The sequence below is a fragment of the Eumetopias jubatus genome, unplaced genomic scaffold (assembly GCF_037043125.1).
Source record: "Eumetopias jubatus isolate StellerSeaLion01/CBP00866 unplaced genomic scaffold, mEumJub1_p1.0 scaffold_14, whole genome shotgun sequence".
NCBI classification, from domain to species: domain Eukaryota; kingdom Metazoa; phylum Chordata; class Mammalia; order Carnivora; family Otariidae; genus Eumetopias; species Eumetopias jubatus.
The window spans coordinates 59,636,355-59,656,967 of record NW_028274820.1 but is presented as its reverse complement, the minus strand read 5'-3'; the positions used below and the strand labels follow the sequence as shown (position 1 = coordinate 59,656,967).

At 37.6% G+C, this 20,613-nt stretch overlaps 1 protein-coding gene across 2 annotated transcripts in view; it reads left to right on the top strand.

Moving 5' to 3' along the window:
- SKAP2 (src kinase associated phosphoprotein 2) overlaps positions 1 to 20,613 on the top strand; it is a 171,269-nt gene that overhangs the window by 108,478 nt on the left and 42,178 nt on the right. For both annotated transcript variants that reach the window (XM_028119315.2, XM_028119316.2), the window contains exons 7-9: positions 3,558 to 3,682; positions 4,553 to 4,616; positions 4,956 to 5,093. In XM_028119315.2, the coding sequence (XP_027975116.1) occupies positions 3,558 to 3,682; positions 4,553 to 4,616; positions 4,956 to 5,093 (327 nt within the window). The remainder of the gene's footprint in view (positions 1 to 3,557; positions 3,683 to 4,552; positions 4,617 to 4,955; positions 5,094 to 20,613) is intronic.

The window sequence follows — 20,613 nt, the reverse complement described above, 5'->3', positions numbered from 1 at the left end:
TATGTAAATCTCAAAATATAACATATTAAATTAAATATCTGCTATATGGATTGTCATATAATGCTATGGTTTTCTTCCTTTTCTCTATCTGGAGGAGATGCTAATGTAAAGAGAGAAGAGCAGAGTCTTATCAAAGCTGTGTCTACGCCAATTTCATGTCTTGAACTTTCTGTCCCACATTGGCTAATAAGAAAAAAGGCTGCTTAATGGTTATGCATTTGCAAAAGCTATTGAGAAAGAGTTATGAATTTCCTTCATTCTCTTCAACCTTTCTGGTCCCATACTTCTACCCTCACTTGGATGCATATATGATTATTTATTCCCAAATATTCAACTATCAGCTGAATAGGTCTAGGTATTTGTTTCTTTTTATTATTAATTTTACTTGTTTAGAAAATACCACCTTTTGTTTTGTAGACCTAGATCTGTCTTTGGCTGAATGAGGTTTTCTTCTGTTATATCTTTGATTATTGGCTCTGTGTTATTTGTTACTCTTCTGGAACACCCATTTTTTCTTATGTTTTTGTCAGTCTTTCATATCCATCACATTCCTCTTTTCTCTTCCCCTTTATTCTTTTTTTTTTCTACCTACCAGGGTAGAAAGTTTTAGGGGTATCTGATCTGATTTTTCAACAGTGTTCAAAATTTTCAACTTTTTATCACTTTAATAAGTCATTTGTTTTGCTGCTGCATTTTCATTTCCTTATACAGTATTTTCCCCTTATTTTATCAGCTCCATTCCAATTTCTGTCTCAGCCATTTCTCTTTTTATATTACATTGTTTTATCTTTCACCTCTTTTAGATTTTTTTTACGTTATAAAGGATACAGAACAATCATTTATATCTGTTTCTCCTACTTTGCTCTTGCTTTTTACTTCTTGAATGCTGTGTCTTTGTATCACATAGTATTTTTATGGCACATGTGTTCCTTTGTTTGCTTTCCCTCTTTTACTTATGTTTGGAGGTTGTATATCCTTGTCTCTGTAATTGGGGCGCTTACCTCTAGATTGGATTCGTGGCCTCTCTCTGGTTCATCCGACTAGAGGCTGCTCATGTCCTCCTCTTAGACTCTAACAGAAGATCTGGGACATGGCCCTATAGCATAAATCCTGGAGGTTTTATCTAAAGTGGATCTGCTAGTCTAAGGAGAGGTCACCTCATTTGGCTGCCTGGTTGTCTGATTTCTAGATAATCTAGCACAAGAAAGTTTCCTGCTCCCTGCAGTTCTTCCAAACTCAGTCTTTGTGCCAATTTTACATCTCCAGGTGTAAACCACTCCTTATGCATTTCCATCCCCACTGATGTTACATTGCCAAGAATTTCAGACCCAGAGCAAAGAGAGAAAGCATGGGCTTTAGATGAGATGGACCAAGTGATTAGAGCAATTGAGCCCTTGTGCAGCAAGGGAGCCACCTTCTTTCATCTGGTCTTTGAAAATCCGTTTTTTTCCTGGAAAGTTTAAAGAAATCTCTCAAAATTGTTCTGTGTGGCTTTACTGTTTGGCCTCTGATTATTTCCATTTTTTGTAATGAAAATTAAATCTTTTGCCCATCTAGCGGATCACTGAGTAATATTCCCGGAGCACTTAAATTTGTATCCTATGTGTATGTGTTGCAGTGGGAAGGTGGGAAAGGTATGGTAAGGTGTTACTAGAGTTTATCTCACCATTCCTGTAATGCTCCCTTGCTTGTTTTAAATGCTCGATAATATTTTTTTTCCAATGAGTGGATGAATGACTTAGTCTTCTTTGAGAATTTAAGGTTAAGCAACAGTGCTTAACCATTTATTATTTTAATACTTTTCCCCAGTAGTATTTTTCTAGTTAGATATTTTGCAAAATATGTCCTGGAAATACCAGTTCCGTAAAAAGTTCTGTGAAAAAAGGGTTCCATGGACAAATCATGTTGTGAAATGCTGCATACTATCTTTCTCATAGAAATGTAATCAATATATATTAAGGGCCTCAAGAAGGCCTGGAGTAACAAAGCCTGGTTAGCTCTTTTTAATTCAGTATTTCCCAAACTTATTTGATCATAGACCCTATTTATTTCCCATAAAACACACTTTGGGAAATGCTGCTCTAAGTTTTGTTTTTTTCCGAACATCATAGAGTACATTGTAGACTTTTTCCATAAGGCAAACTTCTAATTTTTAGATCATGGAGAGTTTTAAAATGATGACTTAATATGATTAGAATGTTCAGATTTAAGTCAGGAATTTCTAATTCAGATTTTTCCCCCTCATTTGATGTTTTGAACAAGATATAATCTCAATAACTTTTTAAATGAATCTTTTTTTTTAAGATTTTATTTATGTATTTGTCAGAGAGAGAGAAAGAGAGAGTGTGCACAGCAGGGGGAGAAGCAGGCTCCCTGCTGAGCCAGGGCGCTCAATGCAGGACTCCATCCCAGGACCCTGGGATCATGACCTGAGCCGAAGGCAGGTGCTTGACTGACTGAGCCACCCAGGTGTCCCTCAATAACTTTTTAAAAAATGTATGTTACTTCAGCCATTAAATTAGTGTATTCAGAAAAGGAGATAGATGTTTTATTGGTTCACAGAGCTGAGAGAGCCTTCCACCCCATGATAGGAAGCATTTCTAGATTTCCCCCGAGCTCAGTAAGACAGTTGCCCTTACTCATGATCTTGGAAATTGCAAGTGAACCTAGGAAGTAAACCTATAGTGGTGTAGCTTTTCTATCAAAATGGTGTAACTGGGTGAAGTCGGAAAGCAGACTAATTTTATCTCAGTCTCAGAGTTTTAAATCCTTTGTTGTATTCCTCCTTTGTCTTGAAAATAATATCTGACTAAAGCTCAAGTTGTCTTTTCTTTTGTCTCCTCATCATGTGGGATTCAGCCATGCTTTACTAGCTTACCGGTTCACTGACTGCTTAAGAAACCTGCTTTTCTTTGGATTTGTTTCAGCAACTAATGCTTCCGTGCTTGCTTTACCTCTCCTTTCCATCCAAGTGCTTTGCTTTCCCCTCATAGCTTTTTATAATTAGTAGGGTTTTTTTGCTTTGCTTTTTAAATTTACAGTTCAGTTTGTACCCATTTAGGAGATATTTTTTAAAAGAAGAGCCGTGTTTTAGAGACTTTTTTGGAGGTGGGGTGTTGGAAGGTGGTAATGAGAAGGGACGGTGGTAAAAAAGCCCAGTGGGTTTTCAGCTCCAGGTTTTCCCACTGGCTTATAAATCTGAGAGAGCCATGGATTTGGAGTAGGTTTGTCCAGCAAGTTCTGAGTTCCAGTTCTTGGATTTCCCCTGCAACAAAGTGTCCTATTGCCGTACTTCTTTCTGAATCAGGCTATTTGTGGACTTCCTCTTGGTCCCTAAGATATCCTTTGTGAACCCAGCCATCCCAAATACTTCTGTAATTTTAGAACTAGAAGTGATATCTAGAAACGATTTAAACATTAAATACTATGAAAACAATATGACCAAAAAAAATACCTGTTCAAGAATTGACAGAGAAAATCTAAATAAAAGATAATCAACTGGGCATTTATATTCACTGCAGAAAATGAAATTCTGACTTTCGTTTTATCTTCCACAGACAAGCAACAGAAAGGTGAATTTGCAATAGATGGTTACGATGTCAGAATGAATAACACTCTCAGGAAGGATGGAAAGAAAGATTGCTGTTTTGAAATCTCTGCTCCTGATAAACGCATCTATCAGGTTGGAGTTTTTGTGTTGTTTTGAAATTAAGTTGATAAAATGTTCTGATTTCATTTATAAAGCCATTAACATTTTGTTAAAACAACTCTCCCTGACATGTTAATAATAATAAAAGATACTGATTTTATACAGTGAACATTCATATAAGAAGTACATTTTTTTAAAAAAATTTCAGATTAGTTGTGATATCTTCTCTTGAAAGGGAACAAGCGAATATGTAATTTATCAGCTACTTCACATGTTGCGTTTTATAACTTTTAATAGCACTACATGATTTCTTAAACGAATTACATAGCAGAAAGAGTAAAATTATCAAAAGAAAAATATCAGCATGTTAATGCGTATTTTCTTGCTTAGGGTTGTGGGAGAAAATGAAGGTAAAGGCACATATCAGCTCTGTGATTCAGGAGCTATCAGCTAGCGTCGATACGGAATGTATGTTTAATAAGTTTTAAATATCTGAGATTGCAGTTGAAAGCCAGTTAATTAAGTTGTCAGGTAGTGTGTTGGAATCTGACAAGAACATTTTTAAGAAGACTGTACCCGGCAGTCTGAAGAAATTCATGGGTGTCTTCTAATTGTCAAGGGCAAATTTTGTTCATCAGTTCTGTCTTTGACATTGATGAAGGGAAGCAGCTTTTTTTCCTGCACAGCTGCCAGCTTCTGATCGGAGTTTCAAATCCATCATCCTCTGCTTCAATTACGTAAATTTGTCAAAATTAACTGTACATTATAAGAAGCATCCTTGCAAGAAAAGTAGTACTAGACATGAAAAGAATTACTAATGGTCTTAAAGAAGTGATAAGAATGCGACATACCTTTTGTTTCCACTGTGGTGAATTTTCTTGTTGTTGTTTATTTTTTTGTTAGTTCACAGCAGCTTCTCCCAAAGATGCCGAAGAATGGGTACAGCAGCTGAAATTTGTATTACAAGGTAAGAGCAATCAATCGAACTAGTCATTGCAGTCTTTAAATATTGAATAACTGAACGAATTTGGATTTGCATGTACAAAAGATTATCGACTCCTATGAGAATGACCAAGGGAATGTGGCTAGTACTAATACAGACTGTTCACTTCGTATTTATAAAAGTGTTTTTTCTGTTAAGTACCAACTGGCAACTTTGCAATTCACATATTTATGTAATAATCAGTTGCTTCAAGTTAAGGATATAGCATGTGACTCTATTGGGCTGCATTTGTTTAGAAAATAGGGTTTTGAAAAATTTCTTTTGCATTCTTAAAAAATTTGCCTTGTGCAACATATTTTTCAGACATGGGATCTGATGTTATTCCTGAAGATGATGATGAAAGAGGAGAATTATATGATGATGTTGACCATCCTCTACCAACCAGCAGCCCACCAGCAAGCAGCCAACCAATTGATGATGAAATTTATGAAGAACTTCCAGGTATTTATCATCTGGTGATTCATTTAAGGATTTTTAGGGCTTTTTTTTTTCCCCCTAATGTCATGTATTATCAAGTTGACAACTTGAGTGGAAATGGTGAGCTATTAAAAACAAGGACAAAGAAAATCCTCAAAACTCTATTTTATGAAAAGGGTTCTGCTTGAGGTATTTCAAGTGAGTGGATGTACACTTATGAAAAGTGAGTGGAATGTTAAAATGGAGCAGATACAGTCCTAATCTCATGGGACTTTTGGCTCATTAGCATTGTTTATGCTACATAATTTTTTAATTAAAAAATTGACTTGCCTTACAGTTTTTTCCACCAACTCACACATCATTTTTTATTTATATATCTTGGAACTTTCATTAACCAGAAGTTCTGTGCACACCCCATATGTCAACAACTTCTGCCTCATATATTCCTCTTTGCTGCGGTATATTGCATTGTCTTGGAGAAATATTGTTGTACTATAAACAAAGGCCTTTTGAGGCTTGAAGTTTTCTCACTTGATATTTTATCATCAATATGAATAAGTTTTCTTATTCTACATTTTTAGGCATTGTTTAGTGTTTATATGCCTCAGTATCTGTTACATAACATAAAATTAATTGTCTACTGGCTATTTGACTTGTATTTTTGAGGGTCAAGCTAAAACAGAAGAGGTATCACGAACTTAGGGTACCTAGAATATGAACACATTCAGGGAATCATTGCCTTACTAATGCTATAGGTTGAAATGAACTTTTTTTCTATTAAAAAATCAGTAGTTAGAGAAGAAAAAGGGATTCTGAGCAATGTGAGATTTAACCAACATCTCATGCAGAGAAGTTGTTTTTCTCTGAATAGAATGATTTTTTAAAAGATTTTTATTTATTTGCGAGAGAGAGAGAGCACGAGCAGGGTGAGGGTCAGAGGGAGAAGCAGACTCCCCACTGAGCAAGGGGCCTGATGCAGGGCCTGATCCTGGGACTCTGGGATCATACCCAAGCCGAAGGCAGACCCTTAACTGACTGAGCCACGCAGGGGCCGCTGAATAGAATGATTTAACAACATAGTATAAACCTTTAAAATTGATTTCAAAAATACTCAAAATGTTCCAAATTAACATACAAATATCATTTTCAATGAAGTCAGTAGAGCATAGTAATAACTAGCACGTGGAATTTAGAGTCAAAAAGTTTAAATTCTGGCTGTCCCATTTACCAGCTCAGTGACCTTAAAAGTTGTCTTTTCCTTCATCTGTAATTCTTCATATTCATCTATTAAAATTCTTTTTTTTTCAATCAGTAAAATGGGGATAATATCATGGTGGGGGAATGATAATATTACACTGCTCGAATCATGACAAGCCCACAATAAATTGTAACATTATTACTGTATCCAGTAAATTCTTGCAAGTGCTTATATGAAACTATAAGAATGGTTTTCTGATCAAGTAAGAATTAATGATTGCAATGGTATTATAAATTCAAGTACTACAAAAAGTACTCAAATATGCATCTACATACTGTTTTTCACTACCCTAGAGACGATTAGTCTAAAAGCATAATTGTGTGGGGAATAGTAATCTGTACCTTTTTATTATTTTAATGGAACTGTATGTTTATAGCCCCTTCCTTTCTGATTGATCCTAGGGAAATGGCATCTGCCATAGTATTAGTTATCCTCAAGTTGGGAAGAATATTTTCTGACCTCTTGTTTTTGGTCACACCCTATCATTAACACATTTATTTTATTTTTAAAAATGTTCACAAGAGCTTGTGAGAATGTATACCGATATAAAACGGAGGGAAGTGGTACCTTTGAACGTATTATTGTCATACACCTTTTATTCCTTTAAAACCCTGCAGTGAATGGGTTACATTATAATTGTTGAATTGACTGCTCATTAAGTTCTGTGTTTCTTCAACTTGACCATCCTCTATCCACCACTCCACCCCCCACCCTCCAGAAAACTATCAGTCAGGAGTAAGGATTGAATATTCGTAGTCCTCTTCCTAACAAAGGCCCAAGGAAGATCTCCTTTAAGTAGCTTGAAATCTTAAAAATATGAAACATCTTTTATTTTCCCTCACTACAGATGTTCTGCTTCATCCCTTTTTTTTTTTTTTTTGGCCTGGGGCCACATAATTGTTGGAAATCTGGTTGCTCTTTAAGTGGTCTTACTTCTTGCTGAGGTACTGGAAGAAATCTAAGCTGCTCTGGGATTCCTTGCCCCTGCCTGGGATCTCAGTTGCTGTACAAAGTGATTGAGCTTGATAGAGCCTGCAGCTGTGCCCTTGGGAAGGAAGCTGGGCTAGGCAGCTGTGGAATGTCTCCTTCTTCTTTCTTCCCCAGTGTACCCAAGAACCGCTTCAGCATCTGCACAGTTCAAGTCTGTCGAGTCTGAGCCAGCCACTACAGAGGGGATTTTTCTTAGTGAAAGTCCTCAAGCTGTCTCTCAGAGTTTGTTGAGGTTTTGTTTGACGAAATATCTGAAACTAGGAAATTGCTTTTCTTCCTTTAAAAAAGGATCTCTCACTCAGGATGAGCATGGAGGGAGTTGCTTTCACTTCTGTGAGATATGAGTACAATTTTGAGAGGAGGGGAAGACAGTGGAAGAGCAGTGAACACATTCACAAACTGTTGCTATTTTTTCAGTTCTGTACAAAGAATGACATATCTCGGAGGTCTGACTGGTTAAATTCCAAGAATGAATTAATACTACTATTTCACCACAATTTTCTGTCCATTCTATATAGTTGAAAACTAAGCCTCTTAGTTGAAAGATGGAGCATACAAATGTGTTTGAAGGAAAATCTAAGTATTCAACGTTGTTACTTTAAGTCACAGAGTTCTTTTTCTGAGAAAGTAAAGCTCTTACCCTAATGAATATATATTTTTGAATGTAAATAAACCTGAATGTGTTTAAGCCTTAATAATAAGAAGAAAACATTGCTTAAAAAATCGTATTGCAAAATATCCCTTGAAACGTGTTGAATTCTCTGGGAGTGTGAATGGTCTCATTGTGATTGTTTTTCAGTGAGGGTCTTCGAACTTGATTACAGCAGCTTCTCTTTAATTTCTTGTTCATTAATTTTTAAGTAGCTTCGCCAAAGAATAAGAATACATTCTTTGTGCATAGGGGATTTATGCATATGTACGGAAGAGTGGAAAGAGGGCCATTTCTGGGGAGTAGGAAAGGCATCTGGCTTTTCTTCAGATACACTAATGCTTTGACATCTTTTATGTCTTGGCACCTCCTCGCCTGGGCCACTCAGGTTTGCTCACACAGTGATATTACTGTGGCATATTTGTGTTGGCACGACTCATATGTTGATCAAAGTGTGTTAGACGGTTTCATAACAGTCATGAGTTCATTCGGCTTCGCACAAATTTCAGAAGTCGGTGCTCATTTTTTCATTAGAAATACAGAAGAACGGTTTTGTTTGATTTTTGAATCTTGAAAGAGGAGAGCGGTCCTTGGGGAATGGCTACACAAATCAGCCCAGCTTGCTCTTCTCTTCTAGTTACCACGTCACTTGATTCCACCCCCCCCACCCCAAAGTCAGGAAATTGTGCAGCAACAACAATAAGACTTTTTAAAGAGATAGACTGAATAGAATCGGCCCCGTAACAAGAGTAGTAGTAACTGCCTGTCAGCCCCTTAAATCTCTAGCTTTTAGGGGAATTGCATTTGAAATTCTTCTGTCAAGTGGACTGGAAGAGAGAGGGCAAAATAAAACAGGAAGACAAATTTCTAATTCCATTAACCTATTTTTTAAGTGTTAACTCATTTTTTTTTCCCGTAATGACAGATTGAACTATTCTGAGCCAGAAACAAAGGATGTTTTTATCCTTTGGTCGTTCAAATACATTTTAAATGTATTCATTCCAACTGTCTGTATCGAAATGGAATATAAAGTAAAATGCAGCTGTAAATTTTTTTCGATGAAAACTATTATGTATACGTAAAAAAGAACAGCATTCCATTCCTTATATTTAGAGCAGTCTCTGGCAAGTGGATACGAATGCTAACTTAAGTCAGTGAGTGGTCACAACCCCCCTCAAAATACATTTTAGCTTTATTTTCCTACTGAGTCATTATCACTCGTAGTACCAAGTTAATATCAAGATTACAGGGGGCTCTGGAGTCTCTGGTATTAACATCACTGTAAGTCATGGTTGGTCCTGGTTTCACCAGAGAATTTTTCTCATTCCTTCTTTGGAATGTAGTGGAAAGATGCCAGCTGACTTTCACAGAACCACATATATTCAGCATTTTAACATTGTTAGTCCAGGCAGCCGGCTGGCATCCTTTTTTCTTAAACCCTGGTACTGAATTGTAAAGTTATTAAGTGTGGTGATACAGTATCCTAATACATGATATGATACATATTTTTCCCCAAGTATATGACTAGATTAGAGTCAATTCTGGGGTGGTTTCAGCTCTGAACTCTGCTAAGAGGGTTATCTGAAGCTCTAGAAAATAAGGGAAATAGCTATAAATTAGGGTCCCTGCACACATCTAATTGTTTATATTTTTATCTTTGCTGAATATAAATGTGATTTTAATGTTGTTTATGTTGTTTGTTTCATAATATGGCATGAAGCTTTGGAATACATTGTGCCTGTCATGTAGCTTTTCTCTATCATTGGCATTGCAAGTGAATTTGTTCCAAGAGATGGTTTGGCACATATTAAAACCCAAAATACCTGTGTGCTTGCAAAAAAACATATGACTGTCGGTAGGAAGATAGACTAAACTGTTTTTGCAACTTGGAGCTACATCAGTGGTTCTCAGCCATCAGAAATTTTGGCCCTCAGGGTACATTGAACAATTTAGTGTTTGGAGGCATTTTGGTCGCCACAACTGGGTTGTATATGTGTTACAGGCATCAGGTGGGGAGAGGCCAGGGATGCTGCTAAAAATCCTGTAGTGCACAGGACAAGCCCCACAACAGAGAACTATCTGACCCCACATGTCAGTAGTGGTGAGGTTGAAAAACCCTTCATGGGAATGTAATAGACAGCTTTTGGTTTATAACCATATCTCTGGAGTGATAAGAACCCATACCCATGCTCCATATATGAGTTTATTTTTGTGGACAAAACAAAGGCTTCCTTACATAGATAAAACTAGGATTACATTCAGTGGTTCTGGGTCATAAGGGATGGGCTGGACTTGCCTGTCACTCTTTCCTTCAAGAGGTTGAACTTCTGTCAGTCTTAGAGGAATGAGAAAACCATGAAAGAGGAGAAAGGAAAGAAGCACTTCCTCTATTTGCATGAACACACTCTGTGAAGGAAGAGTCTTTTTTGCTACTGTATGTGTATGTCTTCCTTGTACAGAGACATGGCTTCTAATATTCTGATGAGGTTGCTCTGCCACAGCCGAAGTGAGACCAGCGGGTGAAGGTTTGGATCTTCTGAAAGGGAGTCAGGGAAGCGGGGAGAATGTAGTCTCCGGCAATTCCAGGGCCACCTGAATTTTGACACCTCTGGGACTTCTCTCCCTTCTCCCTTCTTGGGCTAGGACTTTGCAGAGCTTCATGGGCTTGAGATGGCGGGAAGGCCGTCTGTCCCTGAGGTGGGCAGGGAGGTGATGAGGCAGCCCCATGAGGCAGAGGGTGGATGGCTCACCTGAGTGTGCTTCCCAACAAGCCATGCGGGGTGCTGCTTCCTTATTCTCTGTCCATTTCCTTTTTGCTCTTGCTGAGTTTTAACTTGTATGTAAATCTTTATTTTCAAAATAGTACACGCTCATTGGAAAAACCTTAATTATTGCTGATGTGCACAAAAGAAAGTGCAAGTCACCCTCTATTCTACGTAGATGTGAACAGTTTGATATGAATCTGTTGTCTTTTTTTGGCCCACTTACAAATGTACAAATGCATGTAACATTTTAACATTTTAAAAATAAGAACCTTTATTTTATTTACTTGCTTCTACTCTTTCATTTCCTTTTTATTTTCTTCCCACTATTACTTTTTTCCTTTTTTCATTCTTTTAATTTCCTTCCTTCCCTTTTCCATTGCCATCCTCTGTTTTCTTCCTTGCTTTCATTTCTTCCCTTCCATAAATATTCTTGAGCACCTGTTCTGTGTTAGGCACTGTGCCCAGGTGCCTGGAAGCCGCTGCCCTTCCTACCCGGGCCCTAAATGGGTGTGGTTGCTCCTTCCCGTTCCGGCCCAAGCCTTGACTTACCACTGCACCCCCGATCTCCTGTGCCTGTTTGTGACCTGTGTGTATACACCCTCTTCACGACTCATGAGTCTGTTGTCCTGGCTTTCCGGAGAGAGGAATGCCGTCTTCCCCGGGGATCGTGTCAGCATGCCTGTGATGCCTCCGCACAAGCCATCCTGCACTTGCCCTCTTCCTCTCTGTCTGCCTCTTCTCTTCGGGCTCCGCCCCTGCCCTGCACGCACTGAATGCCTTTCCCTATATCTGTGGCCAGTTAATTTGTGATGATAGAGAGCAAGGACTTTGGAGGGCAAACATACATTTGAATCCCAGGTCTGCCCCTCACTCGGTACTTTAGCCAAAAGGAAAGTGAATACAGGGGAAGTGGCGATGTAGGAAACAAGAACGGACATAGACGTAGGTAAAATATGTCAGCACCGTTAACTATGGATTACTTTATTTATTTATTTTTATTATTATGTTCAGTTAGCCAACATAGGGATTACTTTTATATGAGCCTTTTCTTTCAATTTAAAAAAGTAAAACCAAAGTTAGCTAACAATTAAAAAATTTAGCTGGGGCAAGAGGCACAGGGAGTGAAAGCATGCTAAGTGTTGTTCAGGACGCTAGAGGAGAGAGGTACTGAGAAGTGTGGTCTTTGTTAGGAAATGCATGATAAATTTCCAAGTGAGTACTCAATAAATGGGAATGCAATCTTGAATTTCCCAAAGCAGCCGAAGGGAAATAAATGATGATCACAGAAAAAAATTTTAAATCCAAAAGAAGGCAGGGAAAAAAGAACAAGGAGCAAAGAGACAATATGGTAAAAATAAGCCCAAATGTAAAAGTAATTACAATAAATAGAACTTGATTAATTCAATCTAGTAAAAGACAAATTATCACATTGGATTTTTTGTAAAAGATTTATGTATTATTTTTGGTGGGGGAGGGGCAGAGGGAGAGGGAGAGAGGGAATCTCAAGCAGACTCCCCACTGAGCACAGAAGCTGGCCCAGGGCTCAGTCCCACGACCCTGAGATCATGACCTGAGCTGGAATCAAGAGTCGGACGCTTAACCGACAGTACCACCCAGTCAAAATCCTCATTGGAATTTTTTTTTTTTTTTAAATCTAGCAGCAGTCTTCTTAGAGGAGCTGTTTCTGAAACAAAACCACATAGAAATTTTCCAAGTAAGGGAATGGAAATAAATAAACCAGGCAATCCTGTTCAAACAAAGCTACTATCTATGTTAACACTAGACAATGTAAAATTTAAGGCATAAAGCAATAGTAAGACTATAGACTGATACCACATAATAATGATAAAAAAAGATAAAGTTTAAATGCACCTAACTGCGCAACCTTGAAATCTGTAAAGCAAAAACTTATCAAGACAGATTTGACAAATCTTCAGTTATAATGGGAGATTTTTAACATAACACTTTTAGAAACCGGTAGACCAAGGAGGTAAAAAATTTGTAAGTGTATGAAAGATTTGAACCAAAAAGAATTGATGAACAATCTAATCTGTCTAAAAAGATATTCAGTACATGTAGACTATTTATGGAAATTAGCCATACATAAGTTCACAAAAGCTCAACAAATTTCTATGAATCTGTGTCATACAGACTGTGTCCTTTAACTGCAATAAAATTTAATTAGAAACCAATACTAGAAAGGTAGTTAAAAATACCCAAGCCCCTGTGTTTGGAGGCTGAAAAATAAATTTCTGAATAGCTCATGAATTAGAAGAGGAAATCACAATGAAAATCACAAAATATGTAGTTCTGAAAGACAATGAAAATAGTACAAATAAAAACTTGTGGCGTGGGTCTTGAACTCTATTTAGAGGGATATGGTGGTGAGTAAAACAAATGGGAGACTCTCTAATGAACTGGAGATGAGAGCACTATTAAAAAAGATGGAAAAAGACTATAAAATAAATGAAAGGATTAAAGAGACAAAAGAAGGAAAGGAAGATCTAATAAGTGATAAGGACCCTTTGGAAAAAGATCAGATTCCTTTTTTAAAAAACCAAATAGATTCATTATAAATTATTGATGATTTGAATCATTTAGCCACCAAATTCTAAATTTTTGGACACACATATTTATTTTTACATTGCCTCGGGAACCATTAGAATAATTATTAGAATATCCTAGTAGTATAATATAATCATTATGAGAATCAGAATTTTTAAAAATTTTGAACCCAAAAGTTATGCAAATGTCAGCCACTCTCATCAGACTAAAATGCTGACATTTGTAAAGCAAGAAGAAAAATCACACTCATGGGCCTCGGCCATTAAGAATTTTTTTTTAAGATTTTATTTGTATATTTGAGAGAGAACGAGAGAGAGAGAGCATCGGGGTGAAGGGCAGAGGGAGAGGGAGAAGCAGGCTCCCCTCTGAGCAGGGAGCCTGACACTACGTGGGGCTCGATCCCAGGACCCTGGGATCATGACCTGAGCCAAAGGCAGACGCTTAACTGACTGAGCCACCCAGGCGCCCCGAAGATTTTTCTGTGAACCTTAAATGCAGAATTCTAAAACTGTGCCAGAAGGTGAAATATTCACATTGTAGGTTTTGTATCTGTACGTAGCTGAGTACTTTATCTTTTAGCACCAAGAAATCTCGAGAATTAGTTTCAAGATAGAGCTTCTAATCACCTTTGTATCAGCCTTTTTAACTGGAGTCTTCATTCTGCAGATATGATTTACTTCCCAAGTAGAATATAAACAGATAAGAGGCTGCTTTTGTTTTTAATTCCTCCATGCTTTCAGAAGATAGAATATGATAAAGTTTGTAGTAGCTTCACAAAAATGTATTTACTTCGTTAGGTCCCAGAAAAAAAATATACACACATCCATATACCCACATGAACACACATATCCATAGAGACAGACTGCAGCAAGAGATCATCAAGTCTTCGCTATTTTTGCAGATAGGTCAGTTGGGAATATCAACTTCCTAAGAGTACCCAGTTGCTTACTTTAAAGCAATGATTAATAAGAATGGACAAGTTCAACAAAATGTCAGTGATAAATATAAGCACTCTTCATATCTGGCCTTGGCAAGTGCTACAGTTGAGTAAATGCAAGCCTTTAACAAAGTGGGAAAAAATCCAGTCTAACTTAAACTCAAGTGAAATTTTACTTTGATTTTGTTTCAAATAAGACATTCTTCTATAGATTTGTCCCTCCTTATTAGAACTTCATTAGAATTTCTACAAAGAAATAGCAACTCCTTATACTTATGTCTCTGTTAGCCCCTTTGTTTCTTATTACAGGAGTTGAGATGGGGCGGGCAATTTTTCTCATAGACACATAAGGAAATTCAGATGCAGAGTGGCATTTTGAGCTCTCTTTGGAACCAGATCCCAAACTTCTCAGCGTCTTGCCTGGGCCTCTTTCCATATTCCTGATCCTGCTGCAAGAATGTACAACCTAACTCTGCTTCTCTTTAGCATAAAGATGCATTGGAGAGCCATTGTTTCTTCACCTGCTTACTCTTTAACCCCTGGCAATTTGACTTTGTATTCCTTTTTTTTTTTTTAATTTTTTAATTTTTTTTTTATTATGTTCAGTTAGCCACTGTATAGTACATCATTAGTTTATGTTGTAATGTTCAACGATTCTTTAGTTGCGTGTAACACCCAGTGCTCATCACAACACGTGCCCTCCTTAATACCCATCACCGGGTTACCCCATCCCTCAACCCCTCTCCCCTCTGAAACCCTCAGCTTGTTTCCGGGGGTCCATAGTCCCTCATGGTTCATTTCCCTCTCTGATCCCTTAACTAAAACAGCTTCCTCAAAGTCACCAGTACTGTCCCAGTCATTAGGTTTCTGTCCTCAAATTCACCTCCAGAAATTTTATTTTGCTGGGCACCCCTTTCTTCTTGAAACTGTCTCCTCCTCTGGCTTTTTCCCTCTCGTTTTCTTGTTATAGGTAATATTTATAAATAAGCATCTCAGCACTGTTTTTAGATTGCCTCATTTCCTGATGCTTGCTGATTGTTTCAAATTATTTTTCTGTTTATCCAGTATTTCCTTAATAGTGGAGCTTTTTGCTATTTGTATTTTGTCTTCTCATTATACATTCTTCTTATAATGCATTCAGTTAATAGATTCAAGAAATATTTATTGAAAGCCCGTTACATACCAGATTCTGTTCTAACTGTTGGGGGTTTAGGCATTAAAAAAAAGCAGACTTTGTCTCCATTAAGATAATTACGGATTGTAGTTAAGTGCTACGAAGATGAGGGGAAGGTGTGAAAGGAGCAACTGTTTTGCAGTCTGTGGTTAAGGCAGAGGTGACATTTAAACTGAAACCTCTTGGATAAAACTGGTAAAAGCAAAAAGGCAAACGAAGCACCTTCTAGGCACTGGGAACAGGTGCAAAGACCCCAAGAAAACCAGAACCAGAAAGAACCAGCAAGGTGGGCCACTGGTAGCCAATCAGAGAGAGGTTAGAATAGGATTGAAAATGCAGGCAAAGTAAAACATCTAGACTAACATCTAAACATTTAGAGCAAAGTAAATTGTCTTCACTGAGTAGCTAGTTCATCGAAAGAATTAAAAGGTGGTATGGTAATTATAACAATAATGGTTAACAGTATGTGCCAGGTATTTTCCTAAGTATTGTCTCATTTAATAAGTAGAAATATTTTATGGCCTAGGTATTATTACTGTCTCTATATTATAGTTAAGGAAACTAAGTGGTGGAATTAGGACTAGAATGTAGGCATTCTGACTCTTAGCCCACAGCTATACTGCCTCTCAACAGAAACATGTCCTTAGCTATCAAGTGAGCATTTACTGACACACATGTACAAAAGACCCCAGAAAGGGTAATATACCAATCAAATCTCATCTTCACATCTGACCTCTCCTCTGAGCTTTGGCCTCATATTTCAAGTGACTTTTGGCCATCATGTCAAACTTGTACCTAAGATCAAATTCAGCATCTGACTTACTAATACTGCTCTTCCTCCTTTCTTCTCTATTGCTGTTAACAGCATTAATAGTCATGCAGGCTTTAAAAATTAAAACTCAAAACCGTCCTTGATTCCTTCCTTGATCTCCGCTCCCCTAATCCAGTCAGTTTCCAGTTGCTACTGATTCTGCCTGCAAAGGATCATCCATCCCCAGCTCTCCACTCAGGCTTCAGTAATTCCTCACCTGGGGCATTATCGGAGCCCCTAAGAGTTCTCGCCACTTCCTGTGTGTGTGTCTGTCTCACCACCAGTCAACCCAATAATCTATTCAACATTTGCCAGCAGACTGAACTTCCTGAAACATAACATGGTCAAAGTAATCCCTTGCTCAGTAACTTTTATGGGTCTTCACTGCCTAGGGAATCAAGTCCAAGCTCACTGGCCAGGCCCGAGCTCCTTCCATGATGTGACTTACATTTACCTTTCCATTCCCATTCCCACTGCTCAGACCCATTATTCAGACAGACTGAATTCTTGAACATTCTTTATTCCTGCCTTGTGCTTCATCTCCATGCCTTCATCACCTACATAGCACTAGGTACCTTGTCCTAAACCAATATGTTGAATTAATAAAGTAATTAAAAGACAAAAATTTACTCAAATAGCATATGGATAAAATTTTTGGTTGATTTTTTTTGTTTTTCCATCCACCCAGTCCACAATCAAATCTACCATATTTTCTAATATAATCTCATTAGCCACAAGATATAGAGTGGAAGCCAAGATGATGAATAAATAGCCCCTGTCTTCAAATATGCTATAATTTAATCAGAGAAACAAATATATGAATATCTAAGTATAGAAAAAACCAAACTAAAGATATATAGGTAGATCTGTCAATATATCTATCAACCTATCTTAATCACACTCTTACCAATTCCAAAGTCCAATGGTATTCCAAAGTATTATTCCAAATTACTCTACATGTAGAGTAATACATGTATTACTCTACACCTTGGCCATATTTTCCCTTTCCACACCCATGTAGAACCTTTATATTCACCCATCAGAAACAATGAAAACACTCTTATTGATTCTGTATATTTATTACACCATTCTATGGTTTTGGTATAAATATAGTATTTTCTCTAAACCCACTTAGGTAGAACCTTTGTGGTTCTTCCATTAGAAACAAAATGCCCTTGGGGCTCCTGGGTGGCACAGTCGGTTAAACATCCGACCCTTGGTTTCTGCCAGGTCTGATCTCAGGGTCCTGAGATCCTGCCCCATATGGGGCTCCAAGCTCAGTGGGGAGTCTATTTGAGTTCTTCTCTCCCTCTCCCTCTGCCCCTCCCTCCCTAAAATAAATAAATAAATCTTAAAAAGAAAGAAACAAAATTCCCTTGAAGATTCTGTATATTTATTGGGCACAACAGTATTTTTATAAATATAGAATGGTATAATACTTAACACAATATAGTATTATGGTACAGTACTAAATACAGTATTATGATACCATGTCCTCTACCCTTCTGGGCATTAACATTTTTATCAAGAATGTCTCAGCTGATGATAGGAGACAGCATATATAAAAGAATTTAGAACCTCCTTTATAAACATTAATTTTTCATTTAATGGGGAAAATATTTTCAAGAAAAACAGAAATCAGAAGTTTCATAAATCCTATCTTCTATTGCTACAAAACGTTGACTGGCTCTCCAGCTCCCAAAGGGCAAATCCCTTACCCCTTCCCTTACTTTGGCACCCAGAGGTTCTCCATGAGCTGACTGAAGCCTCACGTTCTAGCCCAGTCCCTGTTCCACTACCACCAACTCTCCAGTTTCAACAAGCTGGCTTACCCTTCATTCTCCCCCAGACATCCTTTACTTTTTGTTCATATACTTCCGTCTGTATGGAATGTTCTCCTTTTGGTTCAGTTTCTAAGCAGATTTTCCGGACGTTTCAGGCTCGGATCAAATCCCATCTTCCCATAAAGCCTCTTCTGCCCATCCCAGCATTAAGTGACCCCTGCTTCTCTTAACTTCTATAGCACCATACATTTGAAAACGAACCACACACAGCTTTGTGGCATTTTTTAATGTTGTTATCCACTGTTCTAGAAATCTTGTATTACTTTGCATGTCATCATATATCAAGCAAACAAATGGATGGATCTTTATGTCTTTATTATATTTACAAGCTCCTTGAGGGCAGGGATCAAACTTTATATTTCTTGGTATTCCCTAAAATAATACTTGGACAAGTGCCCTCCTCATAAGAAGTCTATAAATAATATCTGAATAGTATAGTCTTAAGGTAGAGGGGGCTTTTAGTTAAGAGAAGCTCTTTTTTTCCCCCTCCATGATGATTCTTTTCCTAATAACACGAGTTACTGCAGAATCCTGAAAAGAATGATTATACTAACCAGTGTACAATCAGTGGTATATTGAAGTATGGCTGATCTCCCAAACCTCATTAAAATCTAACCTTACTGTTCCAGTGAGCATAGTCTCAAATAAATAAATTTGTGAAATATAATACATTGAGTGATGAAAAGCTCTAATATCATCAATCTTTTGTACCATTAAAGATAGATCATCTACTGTGAGCAACAGGAACAACTTGAGTTACCATTTCCCTGTGGTAGGCTAGTCATCTCAAGCAAGACATTTCCCAGGAAATGACATTCTCCTTTGCTCCCACTCATTCGTTAAAGACCACAGGTAGAGTAGGTAGGTCTAAAGAGCACAGGATCATAACTATGATTTTTTAAAGCTGACATCTGCAAGGACAAAACTCAGCGTTTAATGTAACTAGTAAGGAAATGATGAGCTTCATGTTTAAAAATAAATTCAGATATGGAAAGTTGCATAAGCAGCTTAAGGGATAGTGAAACCAAGGTCAAGAATCAGTGATTAGGTAGATGCTTGGGGAAAGTGTTTAAAATTATCTCTCAAGGCACTGCTTTGATTCGGTGGGCGTGGAAGAGTCCTTGGAGGGTCTAGAAAAGAGGAAGGCTGTGGTCAAGATTCAGTTTGCTCACTCCTGGTACCAGCCATTGGCTTATATTAAGTCCTTTGTTTCCCTTCTCCGCTCCACACCCTTTCCTTCAATTAAGCAAGCTCCTTTTCTAAGCCCACTGTTTACGTCCTGCTCCTGATTTCACATTGCCTGTTAGACTCTCTCATATACCAGATAACCTCATTTCACTTCCCTGGTCAGCCTGTGTTTTCTTTCAGAAATCACCTTACATCTTAGTTCTTCCTGGAAACCTAGCTTGATTAGGCAGGTCAAGGTGAAGGTCATTCATATTCATAATAAAATGTAATCTCTCTACATATTGCTTAAGGCATAGCTGTAAGAGGCAGTAACCCTAAAACATGTAGATATACATGTCTAGACACTTGAAAATATGTGAGCTTTTGAGCCTAGTTGTTTATTTAATATTTCTTGAGAGCCCAGCATTAATTTAAAGGTATTGTGAAATAATCATTTAAAATTCTAATAAATGAACGGAAAAGGAGCAGTGAAGGAAATGAAACATAAAATGAAATGAGAAAAGAGAAAAAAGTCTAACTTCTCTGTGAGCAGTTCAACTGTTCATTATTCATGCAACAAATGATTTTTTAAAGTTTTTATTTAAATTCCAGTTAACATACAGTGTAATATTAGTTTCAGATATACAATATAGTGATTCAACAACTCCATAGAACACCTGATGCTCATCACAAGTACACTTCTTCATCCCCATCACCTATTTCACCCGTCTCCCCACCGACCTCCTCTCTGACAACCAGCAGTTTGTTCCGTGGTTAAGAGTCTGTTTCTTGGTTTGCCTCTCTTTCTTTCCTCTATGATTATTTGTTTTGTTTCTTAAATTCCACATATGAGTGAAATCATATGGTATTTGTCTTTCTCTGACTGATTTATTTCGCTTAGCATAATACCCTCTAGTTCCATCCGCGTCGCATGCAACAAATTATTATTAATTATTCATGCAACAAATATTTATTAGATAGCTGTTCTATGTCAAGCACGGTGCTAGGCACTGGGGAAACAGTACCCACCTATAAAACTCAGAGATTGTTAAATAGCAATATAAAATATTCAGTAAGAAATAGTTTGGAGAAGTAATCAGAGACTGAAGAGAGACTGATAAGAAAGAGTGGTCAAAGCCAAGTGTCTGTCCGTAGATGATATATCTGAAAGGATCCTACCCAGTGAACAAAATGTGGTTGTGAACGCCACCTAAGGAGCATTCTGAAGATGAAAGTGAAATGATCAAGGTCAGGGAGTTTATTAAATGAAGACCCTTTCAAAAAAACATTCAGGTGGGGTAACTATGGGTGTATTTGGAGGAGGCCAGATGATAGCATATTCACGGCACAGGGAGAGAAGGGGAATTTGTATTCATGAAAGGAT